Below are 20,860 nucleotides of genomic sequence, written 5' to 3' on the forward strand. Positions count from 1 at the left end.
GGCTCGCAATCTGAATTGTGGTCACCTCCCCTAGTCCACCAAATCTTGTTGACTTTTTTAAGTTACTTTGTTTTGGATATCTCGTTCCTGTGTAAATACAGGGGCAGATGTTTCAAGAGTGTCCTGTAGCCTCATAAAACAAAACAAAACAAAACTTCTTTGTGTGTGTCACAACCTCCAAGGCATAAGGAGACCTTCAAGTAGATAAGGATGTCTCCCTAAAAGCAGGAGGGGCAGTGTGTTCAGGACTGTCCTGGGAGGCTTAGAAGCAGTGCTCCTGGGAGAAAGCATAAATGATTCATAAGAAATGTTCCATCAATTCAATATTCCTAAATTGTGCAAATAATAAAAGTCTCCCAAGTGTGCAACAGGTGAAGATGAAAACCAAAGGTGGCATGGGAGCCATCGTGTGACTCAGCTGTGCTGGGTTTTCCCAAACAGCTGTGCTGGCCCTGTGACTTTTGCCGCCCCCATCAGATACGGCTGCCCCAGACTTCTAGGTCTTTTTCACCCTCACAGTAAACATGCGATTCTTTAGATAAGGACAAATAATAGTGCTTTAGAGCAGGCTGACCTTGGACTTTCTATGTAGCAAAGAATGGCTTTGAACTTCTGATTCTCCTGCCTCTACCTCTTGTATCTGTCCCTGTGCATGTAGTTTTATGCAGCCCGGGGGATCAAACCCAAGGCTTCAGGCATGCATGACAAGCACTGTTCCATGCTAGTCTTGCCTTTTTTAAAAAAAGCAATATTTTATACTGCTCTAAAAATCCTTCTTTGCTCATAATTTTTAAATAGAAGTGGTTTTGTAATTAGATTCTTCCCATCCAACTCCTCAGATTTGACAGCTATGAAGTTATTATCTTTAAAGTGATGAAAACTTATGGAAATAAAGGAAGCAGTAGTCTAGAATTCTTAATGTTTCAGGGTATAATTAGGAATGAATTTTAACTTTCTGTACTCATGTTATAAAATATTTCCCCTTTGCTCTATACACAGGATGGGAGGCATTCCAGCTAAAAGCCATAAGGGAGAGAAACTGCTTTTATTCATGGGCATTATTGATATCCTCCAATCATATAGGTGAGAAATTTGGGAAAGTGGTCTTTCATTATTTCCTCTTTTTTCTGCAAATTCGCCAAAGAGAGCTGTTTCCATTCTCAATGTTATTTTCTCCATCTGTTTACTTTTTAGGTTAATGAAGAAGTTAGAACATTCCTGGAAAGCTCTTGTTTATGACGGGGTGAGTGACCTGTGCTTTGATAAACTGTAGACTCTTCTAGTCTAACTGTGGCTGTCACCAGACTTGGGGGAGAGCAAAGGTCTTTGCATGCTCAAGTCTTAGGCTGGAAGAGTGGTTCCAGTCTGAGATCAAGACCTCATAAATTTGAATGGCTGTTCAAATAAATGACTTTAAGCACAACAGCCAGGTTCACAGGCCTGGAAAATAAAACTGTGGTTATTCCTATGTGGGGTGCAAAAGTCCCCTTTGTGAGGTGATGAGTAAGGTGGAGGGGAATTTTTCAAAGGCCATGAGAAGATTGGGGCCCTTTAAATGAAGTTTCTAGAAGACTGGGCTAAAGAGGGTTTTGAGCTCCTACTGTGATTTGAACCAGTTTCCTACTTGACTGACCACATGAGAAAGCAAGTCAGTTTTCTCATCAGTAAGGGTTCAGAACCTGCCTTCTGTGGGTTTAACACGGGATACTGCATGTTAATATGCAGCACAATGTCTAACACATGGTAATGACTTAGGAAGTGAAAATATTGACATGGAATGTATTTACAAACACTATGAACTTTTGTAAACATTTACTTTATTAGTTTTAATTATGTGTACACACGCATGCATGTGTGTATGTGTATGTCACCTGAGTGCCCGTGCCCATGAAGTTCAGAAGCATCAGATCTCCCAGAGCTGGAGTTACAGCACCTACCTGGCATGGATGCTGGGAACACATCTTGAGTCCTCTGCAAGAGCATCAGGTGCTCTTAATTGTTGAATCATCTCTTTAGTCCTAAACACACACACACACACACACACACACACACACACAGGCTGGGTGGCAGGAAATTATCAGGTGAAGAAAACATCAGCTATGGAGGGCAAACTCCCTCCTCTCTTCTCCCTCACACGTACACACACTCATATCTACATGTCATATTTGACACCTCCACTCTGGCAGAACTGAGCCTCTCACAGCTAATGACTGATGGTGGCATGTCCACAGAGTCCACTGGTCAAAGACTTGATTTCTCATTTCCCTTTAAGACACGAGTGGACACCTTCTTTGGGGAGAGAATAAATTATGGATACTGTTCTCCTCCTCTCTGGAAAAGAGTGTGCATTTTTCAATTCTGTGGCAGATTGTTAATAACCTTCCAGCATGAAAGAACTACATTTTGTCCATGGACTGACAGCTGGCTTCCATCAGGATGCAACATTAAGTTATAGGCTCCCAAGGTTGTTTCTAAGGATCTGCCACAGGCTCAGTCAGATGACATCTTATGAAAAAGTCAAGGTAGTTTAATTTTAGGTCTCCCAGCTGAGGAAGACAGGAATCTCATAGTGCCTTGAATGCAGAAAGTAGATGCCAATATCCCAAGATCATTCAGTAGTTCAGTGACACTTTTATTCCATTACTAAGTCAGGGGTCTAGTCTCGTGTTAGCAAAGGGTCTCTACCTTTGTCTGTTGAAAACAGATCTCTGTACTTGTTATACATTTGTGAAACCATGAGTGATAACCAAGAATTACTTTTGTTTGTCTACAAATGTGTTTCTTATTTAGACAGTTTTTTAGATCAAAGATAACAATTTTGGAAGTCTTTAAGGGGAAGGGCTGGATGTCAGTCAGTCATGGATTCCCCTTGCTTCTTACCAGTATTTCTAGGTCATGGTGTCTGTTGTGAGAAACTGTCCACAGAGACAGAAGCTGCTAGTACTCTTGAAAGAGCACATGTCACACCAGAAACAAATGTCAGCCTCATCTCCAGCTCCCCAAGGGAGCTCAGTGTTGCCACTGTGACTGAAGAGCTGTGCCCTTTTAACTGCCATTTGGGGAATTGCAGATGTTTCTAACTACATGAAAATAGATTCATGGATCAGTGTGTTTGTAGATAAAGGAACCGGGGCTCTGAGACTCTGGCTGCTCCCAGAATCATACAGCCTGTTAAAATTAGACCTCACACCGGGTACAGGTCGCCTGACTTCTGGCTCACCACTCCTTGAACCCCACTGCACACCTTCCTGGTGTCTACACTTGAGCTTTTAGAAATATCACTGCTGAGATCCAGAAACCTACATTCAAATGGAGGATCTACCAGATGAACATAGAGAATCATCTCCTTCATCCAGGCTGTTTTCTGGATTATAATAAAATGACCTGTCACTCCTAAGGACTCCTACAAAACATGAGAGGGACCTAGCAATTCAATTCAAACCAGTCCCGTGTGATCAGTGACTAATTCAGTCTCACCTTGTTACCTAGTGATGAGCCCTCCCCCCAATTTAAATGTCACTCTTATGCTGGCGGGGTTCTGTTTCTGATCTTTACAATGTGACTGAGAATTATGCCCTTCTTAACTGCCCCTTGCAGATGTTCCTAGCTATAAACACAGATGCCTCATATAAGTGGTGTATTCACTGCAAGTGCCCCCTTCATCCCAGATGGTGCCTGGATTGCTAGTTGTCTGTTAGAAAGAAAAACACTCAAGTTCCCCCAAGCCCTGGTGATGTTGTGGCAAACGGACAAATTTCGTTTATGGAGCAGAGTCGTTTGGCTATCTCCCCCCCCCCCCCCGTCCCTTTATGCTCCATTTTGTCCCGAGCACATGATGATGGCTGTCTTGCTGGCCAACCCAGCACTAGCCTTCTGGTCCTTCTAATTGTTGGCTGTGTTTTATTTCCAACTCGAGATGAAGGCAAACCTGTTGTCTTTTTTTTTTTCAGGATACTGTTTCAGTTCATAGACCAAGTTTTTATGCAGATAGATTTTTAAAGTTTATGAATTCCAGAGTTTTCAAGAAAATTCAAGGTAAGAGCCTCAGGAAAGTTTCTGGGTTGTAGCACTTGTTACTGACGTCACCATATATGTGTGGGAAGTTTTTGTTGGAAGAGTTGGATGTTTTTTCTGCAGTAGTAATAATGACTAATTGCAGTTAAATATCATGACTTAATGATGCCATAATCATTATCCCAGTTTATGTTAAAAAGAAAAGGTACGGCTGGGGTGTAGGAGATGTGTGAAAGCTGAGCACCCGAGATGCTCAATCAGTAAAGTCACGTGAAAGCCTGAGTTCACACCTTAGCACCCATGGAAAAGTCATATGAAAGCCTGAGTTCACACCTTAGCACCCATGGAAAAGTCATGTGAAAGCCTGAGTTCACACCTTAGCACCCATGGAAAAGTCATATGAAAGCCTGAGTTCACACCTTAGCACCCATGGAAAAGTCACGTGAAAGCCTGAGTTCACACCTTAGCACCCATGGAAAAGTCACGTGAAAGCCTGAGTTCACACCTTAGCACCCATGGAAAAAGCAGAACATGGAGCCAGGCATGGTGGCCACACCTTTAATCCCAGCACTAGGGAGACAGCGGCAGACAGATCTCTGTGAGTTCTAGGCCATCCCAGTCTACCGAGTGAGTTCCGGGACAGCCACGGCTACACAGAGAAACCCTGTCTCAAAACAACAAAACAAACAAAACAAAATAAAAAACAAAAAAAGCAGAATACAATATAATCTATGCACTACTGAGGCATAAACATGTAAATTGTTGGCCAGTCCATAAGCTCCGTGTTCAATGACAGACCCTTTCTCAAAAAAAAAATATATATAGATATAGATGAATGAATAAATAAATAAATAAAGTGGAGAATTGAGGAAGACACTCAGCTTCAACCTTTTGGCCTCCACACATGTGAACACACACACACACACACACACACACACGTACAGTTAGTTGTTGAAACAATGGATGTATTTGTATGTAGCCATTGGCACCCATAGTTTAAAGAGGAAGTCAAAGAGAAAGCGCACACACCATCAGGCAACAATGACAAATACCTCAACAATCCCAGCACTTGAGAAGCTGAGTCAGGAGGGCTGGGAATCCCCAGGCCAGTCTGGGGAATGCAGTGAGATCCTCCGTCAAAAAGAAAAAAGGGAAACACACACATCCCACAAGTGGTGGTAAACTCCAAAGGTAGGGTTCAAGGTCAAATCTATAGATTAAAAGTCCCCGCATCAAAACTTGAAGAAAGCCCCTGTAGGTTTAGCTCCATCATGTATAGCGTACCCAGCTCTGCAAAAAACACAAGTGAGAAAGTTCTCACATCAGTATCCTGCCTTCAAACCATGAGTAATTAAATAAATAGAACAAACCAGGCCCAAAGCTAATAATGATTGTTTTGAATGACTGTCTTTATACTTACGGAAAATTTACTATGTGCATACTGTCAGTGTTCAAACTGTGTGGAAGTTAGAGAGTAAACATATGATATGCCGCATATTGTTATCTTAATATTAGTTATTCTGCGGTTACAACTTTATAACTCAAATCATAATATGTTAGTCACCCCCAAACTATGATGTTAGTCATCATAAATTTTTCTTGCAATGTTCGCTACAGTTTGGAATGCAAAAGAAACTGTGATAATTACTTGAAAGTCAATAAAATTGGGAGGAAGCTGCCTCGCGCTGCCTGGTATTAAGATCTTGATGTACTTCCTCCCAATTTTTATTTTTTTACTTTGTCTAATTTCTTAAATCTGGTGTCCAACAAAGTGCAGGACTGCTGTATGCAAGCTCCAGGTTTGATGTAGCACCACACACACACACACACACACACACACACACACACACACACACACACAGATCAGTATAATGGTGAAAGCTTTTAGGCTTCTACCCTCTGATGTTTTGCATATCATTACAATATAAATAGTTTCTCAACCCCTTGAACATTCTAAACATCATTTAAAACTGAAACACAGCATGAAAATTGTAAGGGTGTACCATCATCTGCTAGCCGGTTGAGCATTTACATCCTTTTTCTATTTCTAGCTAATATTTTTATGAATATATTTCAAATAAATGCTGTCTAAATTAGGATTGTTTACTTGGGATAGAGCTCAAGATGTGGAAGTAGGGTGTTAAATGTACATAACTGCAGGGACCAAATACAGCCGTCAGCCTGCATTAGGCTTGTTAAATTATGCCACCAGAGAAGTAGAAAAATGCCACCTGGTTGTTTTATTTTGTGCTTTTCAAGTACTGGCTAGGTTCAAGCATTACTCGTGGTTTTTCAGCCATTTGTAATCCCTTGGAGAATTGGGCTATGTAGTATTTGATCATTTCTGTTGGGTATTTATTATTTTTTCAGATGATTACATCTACATAAACCTTCATCTTACTATTCTTTTTTTTCATCTTATTATTCCAAAACCAGCTTTCATACACAATGGATAATCTCAATGGCATCTTAAAAATTACTGTCAAATGGAGACCCAATGTAAATTAGATTTTTCTGTCCAAGGTTTTCCTGAGCATAAAGTAGTGTTTATTCAGATTGCAAGTCTCTGTGTTCAAACTCATGTTTTCCAAGAATTTCTACCTCTCTTCCCCTTGAGCCAAGATTTATTTGATGTGCTTCACCAAGTTTAAAAGGACATGGCCCTTTATTGCTTCACACACACACACAACTCTGGAAGAGGGAAGCTCCTCCTGGGGCCTCCTCACCTTGGTAACTATTTTTCCCCTTAATGTAGTAACATATAAACTGATGCTATAATCAATGGTTTCTTTGTTTCCAAAAAGTACAGCATATGTTACAGACTTTCCCAGTCTCTGACTTATCAATCTTTCAATGCAATAAATCTTACTTATTTTTAAAGGATTAATTTGTTTCTATTTTATGTGTATGCATGTTTGTCTGCGTGTATGCATGTGCTCCGTGTACATACAGTACCCACAGAAGCCAGAAGAGGGATTCAGAACTCCAGGAAGTGGAGTTGCAGATGGTTGTGAGCTATCTTATAGAAACTGAGAGCCAAACCCAGGTCCTCTGCAGAATCAGCAAATTCTCTTGACCACTGAACTCACTTTCCAGCCCCAAGACTTCCTTTTTAAGTGGGAAATCTGTTAACTTTCTCCCACTTAGAGTTATTTTTTATAACTGTTCTTGCTAAGATATACATTACATATTGCAAAGTGCACCTCTTCAAAGTGTGCAGTTTTGTGGGTTTAATATATTCACTGACTCATTCAATCATCACATCTGTCTAATTTTAGAACATTTTTATTACCACCCATTAACAGTCACCATATTCTTCCTCTTCCCAGCACTTTATTCTGTCTCCATTGCATGGTGTTACCAAATCAGGAGACGTCTTAGGAACCCACTGTATATGACATGTGTGTGTGTGCGCGTGCGCGTGTGTGTGTGTGTGTATTCCACTGTATATCACATATTATTTATTTGCAGTCGATAGTCCTGTCTTCCTGGGTACTATGAAAAGCATTGCTGTGAACATTCACGTATGAGGTTGTATATGAATGTACATTTTCACTTCTCTTGTATAGGAACCTAAAAGTGAAGTTTCTGGGTCACATGATAACTCTGCAAACCTTTCTCAAGCACCTGCACCATTTCATTATCCCACTGACGTCATACGAGGGCCTCCTCTCTACCTCGTCACCAGCAGCTTGCTGGTTCTCTCTCATCTCGGCCGTCTTGGTGCATGTGCAGATGTAACTGACTGTGCTGTTGGTTGGTGGCTCTCACTGGCAAATGATGACAAACATCTCCTCATTTGTTCACTGGCCTTTTGCATATTCTTTGGGAGAATGTTAACTCAGATTCTTGGCCCATTTTTAGTTCAGTAGCCTACCTATTGTTGAACTTTTAAAAGTTCTTTTTATGTTCTGGATACAAGTGTGTTATCAGAAACATGATTTACAGATGTTCCATGTTGTAGGTTGTCATTTGATATTTTTGCTAATTTGGGTATAGTCCCATTCTTTCTTTCTCCCCCCCCCCCACCAACACGTTTGGTGTGGTATAAAAATGTGCCTCCTCCCTGAGGTCCTCTTTTCTTTTAATAGTTGCACAATTTCTCCTCTCACATTTAGGTCTGTGACTAATCTTTTTTTAATTTTTATACATGGTGTGAGGTAAGGTTCATCTTCTGTTATTTGTATTTCTGGTTTTCCCATCACGGTTTGTTGAAAAGCCTGCTTTTCCCATGGTGAATTACTCTGGAGTCCTTGTTGGGAATCAATTAACCACAGATGTGAGGATTTATTTCTGAACTCTCATTCCATCTTACTGATAAGTGTGCCCACCTTTATCCCAGCCCCACGCCCTTGTGTTTCAGCTGTGAGTTCTGCATTTGAGAAGCGTGAGTCATTCACCTGCTCTTCCTCTGATCGGCCATGCTAATCTGGGCCCTCAGTGTTTCCACAGAATTTCAATAATCATCCTGTCAGCTCATGTTTTCAAAAGGAAAGCAGCATCTTGGCTTTTTTGGTTATGTGGATCAGTCTAGAGATCTCGGTCATCTTAATAATATGGTGTCTTCCATTCTATGAGCATGGGCTTTCCTTTATCTGGGACTTCATTAATTTCTTTCAACAAAGCTTTGCATTTTCAGCATAGAGGTCTCAATTTTGCTCACTATATTCCTGGGTTTAGTTGGTTGATAGTTGGTTTGGGGTCTTATTGTTCTTTTTTCTTCACTTTGTTTTTTGATGCTAGAGATTGAGCCCAGGGCATCATCACACGTGCACATCATCACACGTGCACACCATCACACGTGCACACATCACACGTGCACATCATCACACGTGCACACATCACACGTGTACACATCACACGTGCACACATCACGCGTGCACACCATCACACGTGCACACCATCACACGTGCACACCATCACACGTGCACACCATCACACGTGCACACCATCACACGTGCACACATCACACGTGCACATCATCACATGTGCACACATCACACGTGCATACCATCACATGTGCACATCATCACACGTGCACACATCACACGTGCACACATCACACGTGCACATCATCACACGTGCACACCATCACACGTGTACACATCACACGTGCACATCAGCTTTCTATCGTGTGTGTGTGTGTGTGTGTGTGTGTGTGTCTGCAGCACCTGGGACTATTACCTGGAGTTCTCTGGGAAGTGTATCTTCACCGTCCTTCATGACTCTGGATCCCACTGGCCCCTTCAGATCCTCGTGCTCTTCTTTGGTAACCCTAGATGTCTCTCCAACTGTCTTACCATTATGTGTGCATGTTCTAGATCCAGGCCAGGACATTGTCTCTTTCTTATACAATTCTCCCTGGATAACTTCCCCTTACCCATCCAGGTCTGTTACCTTCTGTGAGCCTAAGGTCACTTGCCCCCCCTCCCCGTTGTGTCCCTATACAACCTACTCGGTACAATGCAGCCAGAGTTTGCATACAGCTCTATCCTTGCTAATTTCCAATTAAAACTGTTTTACACTAAAAATAATTATGATCATACGTTTGAGAGAGGGAAACTTCCTTAGGTTTCCTTGACTACAAAGCCCTTAGCACAACTCCTGTGTCTGCTTGTGATGTGGCCTCTGTTCCTGCCCTATAACCTTGCTTCTCACCCACCCAAACCCATACACTCTCTCTGCTTGGCCCCAGAAGCTCTGGACTCTTCAAGTTATTGTTTGATGAGCAATGAGATGAATGGGCGAAATTTTCACCACCTGCCACCATTTCCAGTAGAAGTAATTGGTAAACTTGGCACTTTACAACAAAACTATTAGATGTTTCATCAGTGATGGCTCCATGAAGCCCTAACGCTTAAGGACATGTCTTTATTGTGAGTCAAGACCCTGTTCGCCCAGAAAAGAGAACTGGTCTTCAATATTTAAGTAGCTTTTTCACTCCTCTTTTGTTTTGTTTTGTTGTTTTTATTTTGCCTTCTTAAATCCACTCATGCACCCTATTAGGCAGTTTCTACAAAGTCCTATATTTTCTAGAAATATTAGTCTCTGTTGTGTTAAAACTTCCCTGAAATTCTTGGTTCCAATCGCCTGCTGTGGCTGATAAGTTTTCTCATACACTGCTATGGGTATACCAAGAGAAATAACAGGTTTTCTGTCAAAAGAGTTTTAGGGGAAAAAACTATGTTCACCTAAGTCCTGCAGTGTTAATGCGGAGATCACAGGAAGGCTGGAAAGGGAAAGGCATCCCAAGGAGAGGAAAGAGCATGTGCGAAGGCCTGAGGGTAGGAGTGACTATGGGGGCTTGGGGCAGGCAGATGGATGAGCCAGAGACAGTTGAGTGGCAGAATGCATGGTGGGGATGGGCCCGGATGCCCACCATCAGGCATGGTTTAGCCAACAACACGCTCAGGAGTTTCTGTCTCAGAAAGAAAGAGCGGGCCATGGAAGCCAGAGAAAAAGAGAGAGAGAGAGAGATCCCTAATGCACTCAGTTTTCAGCCACATGCAAGTTGAGGTTGAAAAGGGCAATGTTTATATGTGGAATGAGGAATTCAACCATTGAAGGCAAAGTTGTCACTCTTGCTTCAGGAGTTCTTTGGTCTTTCTCCTTTCACCCCCAGTCTGACCCTCCTGAGTGTCTTCCACCGCTGTCCCTCTCTTGCCTCCCATGGTCACCCTTCAGTGCCCATGTGCTCACTATCAGAGCTGGAGTTCAGTGCTGGACATGAGCGTCTGCCTGAGAGTGAGCAAGTGGAAAGCAGTGCTCAGACCTTTGGGTCTTAGGGTGACGTTGTACTCTTAGAAGTTAGTAAGGATTGGTGTGCTGTGCTTTGTTGACACCCATAGGAGGCTGGCCCCTTTCTTAACAGAGATGGAGATGGAGAAGTGGATGGGGAGTGGTGAGGAAGGATAGTTGGGAGACAGAGAGAAAGAGCAGGAGTAGAGGAGGAAGGAGAAACCATGGTTGGTATGTAAAATAAATGAAAAAAAGTAATTAATAAAAAAGTAAGGACCCCAAAGAACTGTCTACTTACAGAAATCTGAATTGGGAAAAGTCTATTATTAATTATTGGTTCTTATCAGTTAACAATAAGAACCCATGGGGCTGGAGGATCATTTGTCCCACAAATATAAGTTCCTATCCCTAAAGCCTACATAAAGCCAGATGCATGAGGAAGCACCGGTAACCCAGCTCTCCTGCAGGGAGATGGGAAGCAGAGACAGGAGAATGAAATTCCTGGAAGCTTTCAGGCCAGCTAGCCTGGTGTAGTCACAGTACCAAATAAGAGACCCTGTCCCAGACTGGAGAAATGGCTCAGTGGTTAAGAGCACTGACTGTTCTTCCAGAGGACCTGGGTTCATGGCAGCTCACAGCCATCCCTAATTCCAGTTCCAGGGGACCTGACACCCATAGCAAAACACCAATGCACTTAAAATAAAAATAAATAAATGTTTTAAAAGGAGAAAGGATCCTGTCTCTAGAAGGCAAGGACTGACACTTGAGGTTGTCCTCTGACCTCCACATGCATGCTGTGCCTGCACTCATACATATACACACACATACATACACACACATACAGATATGCACATGCATACACACACATACAGATATGCACACGCATACACACATACATGCACATGCATACACATACTCACATGCATACACACACATGCATACACACATACATACACATACATAAATGCACACACATACAGACACACATACATGCACACACATACATGCACATACATGCACACACATACAGACACACATACACACATACATGCACACACATACATGCACACACATACATGCACATACATGCACACACATACAGACACACACATGCCTACACACACATATATTCACAGCACATACATACACACACAAAGATTTTTAAAGTATGTTAACATAGTCGGGTGTTGGTGGTGCACTCCTTTAATCCCAGCACTCGGGAGGCAGAGGCAGGCGGATCTCTGTGAGTTCGAGACCAGCCTGAACTACCAAGCAAGTTCCAGGACAGCCTCCAAAGCCACAGAGAAACCCTGTCTCGAAAAACCAAAAAAAAAAAGTATGTTAACATAAATTAACAATTTTTGAAAATAAAAATAATTACGATAGTTATGGTTCCTAAAATAAATAGTGAGAAAAGTGGCAATACTTTGCCTATTTTGAAATTCTGAGTAACTGTCTTAGTCAAGACTAGTTAAAGTCTGGCATCTGCTTCCAAATGTGACCCGTGATGACAGCATAGTTCATTCAAACTCTGATAAGCTCATACTCCCTTCATATTCTTATAGCAATAGTTCAACCTTGAAGCTCATCTGAGGGCTCAAGGACCCCTAGCAGTCCCCAAACCATAACTAATCCGAAAAGAAAAAAAGCTTTTACTTTGAAATCTAAAGATACTATAGCAAAGGGCAGGAACATGCCACAGTTCATAAAAGATTAACAAAAGCAGAGGGAATGTTACAGCAGGCAGCAGTGGTGGATAATCAGTTACATTCTGTAAAAGGGAAGCAGTGCTTAGCAGAACACAGTGCAAGGGAAAACCAGCTTCTTCAGTCCACTCACCCATCATTAAAATCAATTGTGAGCAACCAAGAGGACTGGCAAGATCAAAAGGTACACACACACACACACACACACACACACACACACACACACGCACGTACGCACACCTTAACCAGAAAATGGAATGCTAAAGAGCTAGAAAATCAACTACCAATTAAACGAGTGAAGACAACAAGAAAGGCCTCTGGGGTTCAGTCTCTAGCTCTGTGACCTGGAGCAAGCCCGTTTTTCTGCCCTCAGTTTCTAGAACTGTAAAAGGGCCAGCCTCCCTTAGACATTTTGACAATTTGATATATGCAGTGTGAGTGTTGGCCTCCAGACTAAAGCTGTATGTAGTCCACGAACATCATTTATCATGAAAATGATATTAATATAAAGCTCTAGGGGAGGCTAAGCCTTTCCTTTCCCAGAAGCAGGGAGATTGCTCTCCCTCTGTCCTTCCTCATTTGTGAATCCCAAAGTTATTCTCCACCTAATCTCTTGAAACCTGCCCACAGAGGATAGGGCTGATGAGCCATGTAATCCAAACTCAGGAGAGTCCCAAAGCTAACCACGGTGACTAATCCAGTTACTGTTGGATCACCCCTTTAAGCAAACCTCCAAGGGCCCTTGCCAATAACAACCTCAGGGGAAAGCATACACGGGCCTCGGCTTCCCTCCCTCTCTCCAACTTCTCTACCTATAGTCAGCCAAGAAGAGTTACTGTGGGAAAGCATGAACTAAGTGATGGACATCAGACTACAGCTTGAGAAGCGCCTGCCAGTGTGTCCTCTGTGGACCCACAGGCTGCGGAAAGCATGATGACTTGAGGGAACACATTTTCACTGGCCCGGGTTCCCGCCATGCTTCTGAGGGTGGAGAATGCCGTTTAGATAGAAATGGGAGTGAATTATACATCTGACAAGACTGAAGAGAAGGAAATTTCACTGGAAAATCACAAAGAAAGAAGCAACCAGAAGTAACTTGGCCAAATTTGGCAACATGAGTATACGATTAAGCGCTGGCACATTTATAAGTCCCGGGACCCAGTTAATAAAGCCGGGGTCGTGAGAACTCTCTGCACTCCACCATCTGCCCTTACCAGCTCACCCAGCCTCCTCAGCATAAGAAAAACAAGGAGGAGGAAGGGCAATTCTTTAGCAAATAACAAAATAAATTCGTTGAAGTTTTGCCTCAAATAAGCCTATTTCAAAATCCAAAGAAATTCCATCTTAAATGTATTTTTAGAATCTTTTCTTTAAATGAAGCCATTTTGAATAAATAATATAGCCAAAAACACAGATATTTTAATCTCTCTTGCTGTATATATGAAAAGAGCCCTTGCCCTTCTATACCCAAATTATTTCTAAAATATTAACAATAAATAGAATATTAAATTTAGAAATCTGAATCTTAATTTGTAAGTTTTATTTATTATGTTAGTTCTGTGGTTGTTTTAAAACAGGATCTCACTATGTAACTCAGGCCAGCTTCCAGCCCCTCCTGCCTCAGCCTCAATGCTGGGACTGTCACTGTGCCTGGCTTTACGGTGGGACACACTCCACTGTACCTGGCTTTACAATTATTCTTCCTTGCTGTGTAGCTCTGAAGGCCTCACCCTCTAAAAAACGGTGCAACTCCATTGCCGCATTGAAGGCAACCTCCCAGGAGATTGTGTCCTCTGTCGCTCAGGAATGGAAGGATGAGAAGCGGGATTTGTTAACCGAAGGGCAGAGTTTCAGCAGCCTGGATGAAGAAGGTAAATGCTTGCAACTTCCTAAAACTAAATACTCTAGTTAATTCTGTGAGTAATGTAAAGTCACAACAGAAAATTTAGAGAATGCATGTTCCAAGAGTTAGCCAATTCATTAAATTTTATAGGCTACATAGCTATATGTAATACAATAAATTTATATAAATAAAAAATGCCACATATACAATGCATGGTATATGATTTGTCATAAAAATAGTAAATGTTAAGATATTTAAAGAAAATATCTATAATCTACCTACTTCATGATTTAAGAAAATGCTAACAAATTGGTATGTTTCCCTAGATTTCATTCTGTGTGTGCACATGCATATACACCTGTGTAATAAACCTTTTCAGTTGATTTAGAGCTACTTCAGTGAGTTTAATTAAATGTTAGAATTTCCTTATTTGATATGGATGTAGATGTAGTCCTTGGATAAACAGAGAGAGATTGATGTGGACATTTTGTACCTTTTTAAAGAACTGTGTGTTCTGGCTTTTTGATGCTACTCTGTACACCTCCTGTCTCTTTCCCTATTGCTTGCTGCCTAGGACTGCTGATGCAGTGATGAACAGAAACTGTGGCTCTAGGTAGCCCAGCCTTGTTCTGATTTTAAAGACAATGTTTCTAACGTTCTTTGTTTAAAATGAAACTTACCATATTTTGTACCAGTTGCCAGGCCAAGGAACTTCTATTCTTGTTTTTAATTTGCCAAAAGGTTTTTAACCAAGGAAGAGTACCAAGTTTTAATAAGCTTTTGTCTATCTACTGAGATGATCATCTGAATTTTCCATTTTGATCCAATAAGGAGAAGTAATGTTTTATATATTTCTGTTCATTACTTCTTGATCTTTTGGTTAACAGCAAATAAGGACTTTTTTTAAATCATGATGTTCTTTGGAGACTCTCCAAAGTATCTTCTACTTCCTAGAGGAAATTTAAGACTTCTTATAGGCACCTTCCTTCCCTCAGAGCCTTCAGATAGATTGCTATTTCTATCCCCTTCTTTCTCAGCATTTATCTCCTTCATCATAGTCTCATGTCAGGGAGAGTTAATGATTTGCCTGTGGTGGCTAACATTGTTAACATGGCAGGATCTAGAGTCACCTAAGAGACAAACCTCCAGGCGTCCCTGTAAAGAATTGTCTAGCTTAGTTTAACTTCTAGGCACATCTGGGAGAGAGTGTCTTGATTAGGCTAACTGGGGTGGAAAAGGCACGTCCTGAAATTGGGTGGCACCATTCCCTGGGCTCTCATCCTCCACTACAGGGAAAAGCCAGATGAGCAAATGTTCATCCCCGTCTGCTTCCTGACTGAAGACGATCAGTCACCTCTAGCTCCCTCTGCCATGGCTTGCCTGCCATGGTCGACTGTAGCCTGAAACTGAGAACCTTTCTTGGGTCGCCTTTGTCAGGTTATTTTGCTACAACAGTAGGACACGTAACCAGGACATTGACCTTGGTCCTCTCTGTATTAATGACAGCAGTTCCTGGTAGATACCACCACCTTCCTTTAAGCTGCCCTCCATTGGCCTGTCTGATTTCTGAGAAAACACAGAAAATTATAAATGTCCACAGTTTGAGAAATTTATTTTCTTAAATAACTCTCATTTTAACAGACACTTTTCATTTTGTTTTTGTGTTTTAAATTGAAACCTTGTTCAGTTTCTAGGCTGGCCTCGAACTCCCAATCTCTTTGTCTCTGGCTCCCCAATAGCTATAGTAAAATTAAATATACTCCACTGTACCCATAATGCCTGGAAACAAGAAGTAGTACAACTGTATGAAATGAACACCTGTGATGAGCTTGGGGATTTTTATTTTCACATGAATTGGACCATTACTTACAGATTTGGGCATCTTTTTACATGTTGTCTAAACTTCAGAACTGAAGTTCAGCATTTCCTGTCCCTGCTCAACTTTCCCTCCATGCCTGTCCCTCTACCTCATCAAATATACTCCTTCAAATCCAAAATTCAGGGGCTGGGATTACACTGGTGGTGGCACACTTGCCTAGGAGGTGTGGGGCCCTAGACTCAGCCTAAATTATTATCCCACCCACCCCCCCCAAAAAAAACTCAAACTCATCTAGCAATGCCTAATGTGGCCATTTCCATTTACACGGTGAAAATACATCATCTAGGGAGCCTTTGTTGTGTATCAAGCAATGTCAGAAACACCCCAAGGCTGTACTGTATTCATTAGCACGTTTTCAACTCAGTTTGGGAAAAGATAAAGAGCTCATATAAGCCAGGTATAGTGGCAATTGCCTTTAATACCAACACTTGGGAGGCAGAAGTAAGCAGATCTCTGTGAGTTTGAGACCAGCCTGCTCTATATAACAACCCAGGACGGCCAGGGTTGTATAGTAAGACCCTGGGTGAGGCAACTGTGCGCTGTGAGTCCCTGCTGATCATCATTCAGGAGGGCCCTGATGTAAATACTTTTCTTGAACTCCTAAATTTTTAGAAAGAAATGGGAGTTTCTCACTTTTATAAAGGTAACCTTGCCATTGAAATAGGATGTTAAAAAGAGCCCTGAGTCATGTCCAGAAGTCCGTGCAGGCTCCAATGGGATTGAGGTGCTGCAGGCTGCTGTTCTGCTAAAGGGTTTGTTTGCGTCCCTTGAAGTCTGCCTCTCATGTGGAGAGCGAAGCCCATGCTCACTGTTCATGCCTCTGCCAGTCATCCTTTTAATCTCTGCCACATTATCTACTTAAACTCCTAGGAGTTTTTATGCCATCATTTTGAAAGATTAAATCACTTTATTAGGTTTCTAAAAGAGCATCCCTAATGTCATTTCCATAAGCCTTGTGTAAATTAATGTCATTTCCTTGCTGTTTAACCTGTTTGCAAGCAGATATTTTACATTTCTGTTGTAGTTCAAGAGAGCACAGTTAATTCATAATTTCATTTGTAGCCTGATACATAAAATGAATGCTTTTGACTCATGTAAGTTATTGCAGATCTAAAGTAGCATGTGTTGCTGAGATTCATGAGTGCATGCATTTGCTTTCACTCCCCCAGCCCTGGGATCCCGACATAGGCCTGACCTGGTGCCCAGCACTCCATCATTATTTGAAGCTGCTTCCTTAGCGACCACAATCTCATCATCTTCCTTATATGTCAATGAACACTGTCCACATGACAGGACTACGCTTTATTCAAACAGGTAACATTCAGTTCCGTCAGCTTGTCAATCAGGCTAGTCCTCTCTCAACCCTGGGCCAAAAGCAGTACCTTTGAGACTGTGTTTCTAGCAACCAGATGCTCCTGTCCCTACCCTCGTGTATAGGAGAAAGAGCTTGCTTCATTTTTACTGTTACAAAAACACACTTAAAGGTGTATAGGAGAAAGAGCTTGCTTCATTTTTACTGTTACAAAAACACACTTAAAGGGAAACCCTTCCGTTTCCCTTTGCCGTTAGTTATTATGTTTCGTAGAAATGAGTTCTTAACAGTTACACACTTGGCTCCATGCAGAGCAGACAAAGCTTCCATCATGTCTATTTCAGTGAGTGAGTGTGCTTGTGTGCGTGTGCTCATGTGGCCATTCACATGCATGAATGTAGACATGCATGTGCCAGTGTACATGTGGAGCTCAAAGGATGACCTCATGTGTCGGTCATTACCTTCCACCTTTTTTGTGGCAGGGTCTCTGCTTCCCTGCTGCATAAGCAAGGCTGGCGAGCTGGCCCATGAGCTGCAAGGGGTCTCCTGTCTGCCTCCGAGATTATGGGAATAGAGATGCCCAAGCTGTGTCAGCTTTTATTCGGGTCTGGGGATTCAAAGTCAGGTCCTCACATTTGTTTATGTAGCAAGAACTTTTGACCTACTGATCTATCTTCATGGCCTTTTACTTTTCTCTCCTCCCTGCCACCACCTTTGTTGAGATGAAGGCTCATCTAAGCACAAGCTAGCCTTGAATTCATGTTCAAAGTGCGTGTCATCATACCTAATCGCACCCATCAGTGATTTTATATATTTGATACAGGATTTCTCTGTGGCTTTAGAACCTATTCTGGAACTCCCTCTGTGGACCATGTTGCTCTCGAACTCACAGAAATCCGCCTGCCTCTGTCTCCCAAGTGCTGGGATTTAAGGCATGGCCCACCACCACCTAGCTAATTTCTTACTTTTTTAAAATTTATTTACTGGTGGTACTAGGGGTTGAATCCAGAGCCTTAGGGGTTGAATCCAGAGCCTTAGGGGTTGAATCCAGAGCCTTAGGAATGCTTGTCAAGTGCCCTGCCACTGTCCTACATCCTAAATGACCTCTCTTCATACATATTACTCACATAGCTACAAAGAAGTTCCATGCACTGTTTTGTACATAAGACCTTAATGACTATGGTAAAAAAACAGTGGTATCTGTGACTCTCAGAACTGCCACGTCTGTCAATCCCAAGTTCAGCATGGGCTTCAGCAAGCTAAAGTTTGGTGGTTACACCTGCCTATCAGTTGTATTTTCTTACTCCGCCTTTCTCTCCTGGCTACTTAGAAAGTAGGTGCAAGGGTAGCTAGTCAGGCAAACACTAGCACTGGAGAAGCAGATCAAGTTCAAGCCAGCGGGGTGTGGTGTGGACTGTTTCATCAAGTTCAAGCCAGCGGGGTGTGGTGTGGACTGTTTCATCAAGTTCAAGCCAGTGGGGTGTGGTGTGGATTGTTTCATCAAGTTCAAGCCAGTGGGGTGTGGTGTGGATTGTTTCATCAAGTTCAAGCCAGCGGGGTGTGGTGTGGACTGTTTCATCAAGTTCAAGCCAGCGGGTCGTGGTGTGGATTGTTTCACCTGCAAAACCACCAAAAATGACTTCAGTCACTTCAGCTACATAAAGGGCATTTGATGTAGCCGGCTCTCTTGGCCTGAAGAAATTTAAAATAGCACATACTAGCCTAATATGAATATGGACCATGAATATTCAAATTTGGTTTCTCAGTTAATCAATCCTCGCTATGTGTACTGAGGCAGAATGCATGGGTTGGACCCCATTAGTGTAAGCAGCAGAAGCAAGAAGGAGAGTCCACAGGAGATCTGAGCAAGACTAAGAACAACTCTCATAGGACGCTATGGTGCTTCTTATGGTGTGCCACTGTGGCCTTTATCAGGAAGATCTAATTCAATGTGTGCATGAATTATTGGCTGACATTTCCAGCACTAAGAGAGCAGTGTTTGGGGTCAGGGTTTTGTTGTTTGTTTGGTGGTGTTGTCACTGCTGCTGTTTGTCATCAGAAGGGTTCTTTTTTTTTAATCTCATAGGTGTATTTTCCTATTATAACACCACAAAGTGCTCATGCATATTAAGAATTCAATTACTTTAAAGTAATACATTCACATGTTGGTTTTAGCAAAAAATGACATATTGGCCAGACAAATTAGTCTTCCTTCCTTTTTCCCCCCCAAACTTCTATCTTTATTTTTTTTCGTCTGTACTTTTTTTTTAGGTTAGAAACAATCTTGTTTCACACGTCAATCCCAGCCCCCTCTCCCTCCACTCCTCCCCTTCCATTCCCACCAGGTGCCCCAGTCCCCCATCCAATCTCCAGTCAGATCCCCAAGGAGGGTGAGGCCCTCCATGGTGGATCTCCAGTAACTGTCATTTCATCCAGGGCAGGGCCTAGGCCCTCCCCCATCAGAAGGGTTCTTAAGCACCCTGTCTCTTGGTGAGAGCATTGAACTCCTGGGCATTTGCAGTTTATGCCAGCCTCCTCCTGAAACCAGTCTTTGTGGCCAGCTGGAAGCTAACTACCTCTCCATGCTGTCTGGTGTTGCATTGCTTTAGAAGTTTTTTCTGACACCGCTACCATGTTGCAGTTTGGTACCTTACACTTAGCTGTCAGTCAGGGTTCGGTTGCAAGAACAAAAAAGTATTCTATCCAAAGCAGAAGGAAGCTGGCTGCTTGCCAGTGTGTGGGAAGGCTGGTAGACAGGCCTTGGTCAGTCTTGGTCACTCCACTGAGCCCACCCTCCTACAGCACTGAAGTCTGGGTAGTACTCCCAGTGCCGACTGAGGAGGCATTTTAGAGATCCCAGGATGTCCTTAAAAACAGACCAACAAGAAAGCTCAAGCAGCTTCACTCTTCCTGGCGTTTCTCAGCTAGTGAGGAGAGCTCCGGGACCCTCCAGGCACCACCCTCTGCTTCATTCCCTTGCTGTCTGTCACAGGCCTGCTCCCTCCCACAGGTGTTTCTGCTATTAGCCTTCATGTGTAGGACAAGCCGAAAGATCCTGCACAGTCTTAGCTTTTCCTTAGGGAAATCCTCAGGAGCTGAGATTCAGAGATGCTAAAACCCTGAAGAGAAATAATGGCCCAAGAACCCCTGGGAATGAACATTCCTGGATGCCTGCCCTGCTTATTCAGCACGGGAACCTCACCAGCAAGCTGTAAAGACATGTTCATATCATGGTTCCATCACTTTCTTTAGTGCTGTACATGATATTTCTTGAGGTAATAAGTTGACACGGTCCTGCGTCTCATCTGACCCACTGAGTTTTAAAACCAGATACAGACAGCCTCAGAAGAAAAATGCATTTAAAAAGA

General features: G+C 42.4%; 1 protein-coding gene across 4 annotated transcripts in view; it reads left to right on the forward strand.

Moving 5' to 3' along the window:
• The window catches only part of Pip5k1b (phosphatidylinositol-4-phosphate 5-kinase type 1 beta), a 265,421-nt gene that overhangs the window by 193,458 nt on the left and 51,103 nt on the right, over positions 1 to 20,860 (forward strand). For all 4 annotated transcript variants that reach the window (XM_040746216.1, XM_040746229.1, XM_040746219.1 and 1 more), the window contains exons 9-13: positions 1,000 to 1,083; positions 1,195 to 1,243; positions 3,951 to 4,035; positions 14,174 to 14,329; positions 17,350 to 17,494. In XM_040746216.1, coding sequence (XP_040602150.1) covers positions 1,000 to 1,083; positions 1,195 to 1,243; positions 3,951 to 4,035; positions 14,174 to 14,329; positions 17,350 to 17,494 — 519 coding nt within the window. The remainder of the gene's footprint in view (positions 1 to 999; positions 1,084 to 1,194; positions 1,244 to 3,950; positions 4,036 to 14,173; positions 14,330 to 17,349; positions 17,495 to 20,860) is intronic.

The sequence above is a fragment of the Mesocricetus auratus genome, unplaced genomic scaffold (assembly GCF_017639785.1).
Source record: "Mesocricetus auratus isolate SY011 unplaced genomic scaffold, BCM_Maur_2.0 Super-Scaffold_4256, whole genome shotgun sequence".
NCBI lineage: Eukaryota > Metazoa > Chordata > Mammalia > Rodentia > Cricetidae > Mesocricetus > Mesocricetus auratus.